This window comes from Branchiostoma belcheri, unplaced genomic scaffold (assembly GCF_001625305.1).
Source record: "Branchiostoma belcheri isolate BF01 breed outbred unplaced genomic scaffold, Haploidv18h27 scaffold83, whole genome shotgun sequence".
In the NCBI taxonomy this organism is placed as follows: domain Eukaryota; kingdom Metazoa; phylum Chordata; class Leptocardii; order Amphioxiformes; family Branchiostomatidae; genus Branchiostoma; species Branchiostoma belcheri.
Window position 1 is genome coordinate 264,563 of NW_017804498.1, and position 4,656 is coordinate 269,218.

General features: G+C 44.7%; 1 protein-coding gene across 1 annotated transcript; it reads right to left on the reverse strand.

Moving 5' to 3' along the window:
• Positions 1-1,937: 1,937 nt before the first annotated feature.
• Positions 1,938-4,656, reverse strand: LOC109486740 (TWiK family of potassium channels protein 7-like). Its single transcript, XM_019790627.1, has 2 exons — positions 4,161-4,656; positions 1,938-3,112 (listed from the first exon to the last, which is right to left on the reverse strand). The coding sequence occupies exons 1-2, from the start codon at positions 4,654-4,656 to the stop codon at positions 1,938-1,940; spliced, it is 1,671 nt and encodes a 556-aa protein (XP_019646186.1).

The window sequence follows — 4,656 nt, forward strand, 5'->3', positions numbered from 1 at the left end:
TTGTTGATTGATTACCCCAGCTAGTCCCAGGCGGCCCTTGAGCAGGAACGTTGAACCTTGGCATGCAGCACGCCATATTTGCGAGTTCTCATACATTTACCATGCCTCCCCTACTTCCAATTTGAGCTAAGACAGTGCTTCGATGCAACGTCTTGCCCGTACCATAACAGTGTCGACAGCAGCAGTAGTACAGCGCACAGGGGTGAACATATTCATCCGCAGTTGGGATCGCCTGCAGTGATTTGTCGCGTTTTGCCGCATTGACGTCATATCTGCTTTCATAACCTATGCCGCCAAAAAGACGTGGGTTGGAATTAGTATAAAAATGCTGGCGTTCTTGGAGCAGATTGAGAAAATTCCAACAAAACACAAGGACACCTCTTTGGGTGCTACGAAGTTCGGATATTAGAACACTCATTCGCCCTGAAATTTGAAAGTAATAGTACCAAATCGGGATATGAAATTTTAGTCTCTACAAATGACTTCGTGGGAAAAATCACACGCACCTCCAGCCATACAGTATGTCTTCTGATTGGAAATACCGGCTTTGGCACTACCAATCTCTTCGAATAACATGTTTTGTTAAAAAGGTAGTTAATTTACAAAGTAATACATTTTGTAATCAAGTTGACTGCAGATCAAGACAATTAAAGGTGAAGCCGTTACATTATCCTAAAAAACAAACAAGAGTTCAAAAAGAAAGCTGCACGTTCCCAGGCCCCCTGCGTACGTTTTAATTTGAAGTCACAGGATCACCCTTTCATGTCAGTTTGAATATTCATCGTCCAGTGGTTTGCAGCAGGTTTAAAACATGTAATCAGATATTCATTGTCTAGTCGCATGATTGGACTTTCAAGGCTTATTGTAAACAGCGTTAGGCCTATATATATATATGTTATGTTTCAGGTTACACGACCGACCCTAGCAAAAACCTACCAACCTAAACCTTTTTTCGGTCAACCTTTGGCATAAGATTTTTTGATCTGGCATCTGAGTGATGCAAAACGTTGTAGAATATGTTCCAATATGTTTTCCCCGTTTCTATTGCAACGGAAACGGTGATATAAGGCCCAGCAAACCATAACAAAAGTGAACACAAACCGGAGAAGAAAACCTTCAAGAACCTGTATGTCGTGTACACTCGTTACTTAAGACTTCTAACAGTGGATGTAAGAATGTGTAGTCAACAATGTACTCCTTTGTTTGGTTTATTAATGTCCTTGTGCTTGAACAATTTCTATATGTATAATCAAAACATGACGTTGAAAATACCCGTGTCCTGATGCATCTCAGTTTTACATTGTGAAACTGTATTTGCTAGATCACTTCTAAATCTAGAAAAAAAAAGAAAATCCATATCTAATGACATCTGTGAATGTTTCCCATACGGTAATCGTAAACAGAAAATTAATGTTCTTAGGCCTTACCTTACAAAACGAGTTTCAGCATAGAGTAAACGCATTCCTCGTGTCAACAATCCATCTTAAGAAAAATAGTAATCTATCTGTACAATCTTATACTTGATAACACATATCTGCATTGTATCACAGGAAATTTTAAAACAAATTCACTGCAGCCTAGCCAAACTTTGGCTGAATTAAAGCTCAAAAAAGTGAAAATTGTCAGTATTTGAAAATCACTCAAAATAAAAAAATTCACATCACAATACAACGGCAACGACAGGTTATTCTCACAAGTATTAGTTAAAAAATCAAAGGCTATGTCCAATGGCTATGCCTGGCTCTTTCTAAAACCCAGTAATATCAGTAACATCATTTGGATACAACAGCAGATGGATTGTATGTCTCTACAATTCTGTTACAGGCGTATTGTTAACGGTGGGTGGTGATTTACGAATTATTTGTAAAGAATCCTGCTACAAGTTTACTTTTAGATGATAGCCGAGGCTACTATCCCCTCCCCTAGTATTTCGAACTTTACGTAGACTGCTCCGGATCACTCTCTGTCTTCGTTGTCCTCTTCGTCAAGGCCTTGACCTTCGCCAGTGACTTTTGAACCTGTCTGTAAGTCTGATTCTGCGCCAGAGATATGCACATGGTCAGCACCGCCATCCCGACCAAAATCATCACCGAGAAACCGAGCAGATTCTTCTGGTGCTCAGGAAATACATCACCGAAGCCGATGGTGGACAAAGTGATGAAGGAGAAATAGAAAGCCGTCAGGAAGTCCCATCCCTCCCACTGCTTGATAACTAAAGCACAGAGGACGTTGTAGAGGAAAAACAGGAGCACCACCACCGAGAGGGGAACGTCAGGTTTCCGCACGATGAGCTGGTGCTGCCTGAGGACTCTCTCCTGCTCAGCCCGTTCCAAGTCCTCCGTGCCTGTGGGAGTACCGGAGAAGATGGTGAGGCGGGGGTCACGCCCCCTGTGTGTCAGGCTGGGATGGAGACCGTTACCTTGTGTACCCATATTTAGTCTGACTATGGTAGATAGTTTGGAATTATTCTTGCCATCCTCTTTTGTACAGTGGCTGTTAGCAATATCTGTAAGAAGTTCTGGAACAGAGTCTTCGACATCGTCGTCCAAGGATATGACATCCATGTCTTTGTCCACCAGGACGGCACCCTTTTGTTTATTTCCCCCTGTCTGACAAGTCGAGATGTGGCTTGACGCAAGAGCTTCACCCTTATCAACACTGTCAGGTTCTATTTTTATTTCTGGACGGCCTCTACTTGTAGACGATTGTTTCCCTGAAGGCGCGATGTCTTCGCTATCAATAGATGAGGTTTTCCCCAGCCTTGAGGATGAACTCGCGCCATCATTTTCAGACGTAGTCGCCGGTAGATGCGGCGAATCTCTTGGACTGCACGTTGTCGACTCAGTGCTGTTGCTTTTCGCAGACGTGTTGCCACATGCAACGCTCTCCTTTGATGATGAACTCCTCCTGTTGTCCTTGAATTTCTGGTTTCTTCTTTCTCGCTCAAATCGCCAGAGCTGATACCCGACCAGGGAGAGAAGCCTGGTCATTCCGCGGGCGAGCAGCAGCCCGAGGTCCGCCACGCAGAACAGGTAGAGCGGGATGCCCACCAGCGCGTACAGGATACAGACGATCCGACCAGCCGGCGTGACCGGAGCGTGATGACCGTAACCTATATGGAACAGAGTTTTGAAAAAATTAATAATAGTTTACATGACATGTAGAAGAAAAGTAGACGTCTTGTGAGCTCAGGCTCAACTGCATGGTCATTTTTCTTTAATTAGATCACCGATACGATTTTCGAACCCTAGGTTGGCAATTTCAATTAAAAAGGGGCTTCGGAATTCCACGTTGGGTGTGTCTGTCTTGTTTTTGTCGTGAAAAGAAGAATAGCTATAGGTATATGACATTCCCAAGCTGTGTAGAATGAGGCTACGTAATAACATATAAGCTCTGTGGAATTTGCAAATCTGCTCTTTGTTCTCTGTACAGTGTAGGTTCCGCCGCGGTCAAATCTGTCGTAGGTCGTCGTACAATCTTTAAGTAGACTTTGACAGAATCAACCGCCGGCTTAAAGATAGCCTCGGCCTCCGGTCCGTCCCTAACAAGACAGCTATAACTGAATTCTGTACTACACAGGCATGACGTTCCCAAGAATACTCTCCGTTTGCCATAGTACGATGATCGTCCGACGAACGTGGCCGGGCCCTCATCAGTAAGCGTGACATATATACCCCCCTCCCTCCCTCAAAACCACAGGTGGCTTCAGTGAAAATGAGTGGGAAGATGCCAAACTGTCCCAAATGGCGCAATCATAACGCTAATCATCAAATATTTAAGACCATCGTTGCCAGTGAAGGGCAAGCTTTCCGCCGCTCATTTCGATTGATTACACTGCCATAATAACCTCTTTTGTTTGGAAGCACTATGATGACGAATATGCCTCAAATAGATATTACTTTTTCACTTTGAATATGGAAGATTGGCCATAATGTTTGAAACCAAAGCACAGGAAGAATACTTTCGAACTTTGAAGCCAGTTTTGTTCTTCTAAGGATATCGGTAGACAAGACGACCGTTAGATATTGCATTACGGCTTGCCCCTACACTTAACGTACACTGTAGCAGACTTTCCCGTAAAAACACAGCTAAATTTTCAAGACACATGCACGACTGTCCTCAGTTTGCGATCGTACGACGATATGTGACCGGGACCTTACCTATCGTTGACACTACGGTCGCGGCGAAGAACAATGACCCGTAGTAAGTCCACTTCATATCGTCGGACCCTGGCGAAACCCCGTGATGAAAAGCCTCATCTAGCGAGTGTGCGAACTTTCCTATTTCCATCACCGCGAGTTGAGTCCAGTTGTCCTGGTCCATTGTTTGACTGTTGTTCCAAAGCATCTCAATGACCAAATCACGGGATTTTATGAGTTCATGTTGCTCCTCTATCTCTCGGGGGGACTCGATCGCTTGGAAGATAGCGGCTCCCACGAAGCAGTAGCTCAGGAGAAGCGCCACAATCCCCACGTGGCTCAGGACAGGCTTTAGGCACTGGCGAACCGCAAAAGCGCGCTGATCATCCCGAGAAAGCGATCCGTCATCACTGATACTGCCGTCCCCGTCAGTTCGGGATCGGACGCCAGGGCGGGCCGAAGGAACAGGTGTGTCCAACTTAGCGACGTTGTTCCTGCCGATATGACGGCCGTCCAT

Coding starts and splice junctions, on each gene's coding strand:
- LOC109486740 (XM_019790627.1), bottom strand. CDS start 4,656: ATGGACGGCCGTCATATCGGCAGGAACAACGTCGCTAAGTTGGACACA. Junction 3,113..4,160: donor GACCGTAGTGTCAACGATAG/GTAAGGTCCCGG, acceptor TGTTCCATATAG/GTTACGGTCATCACGCTCCG.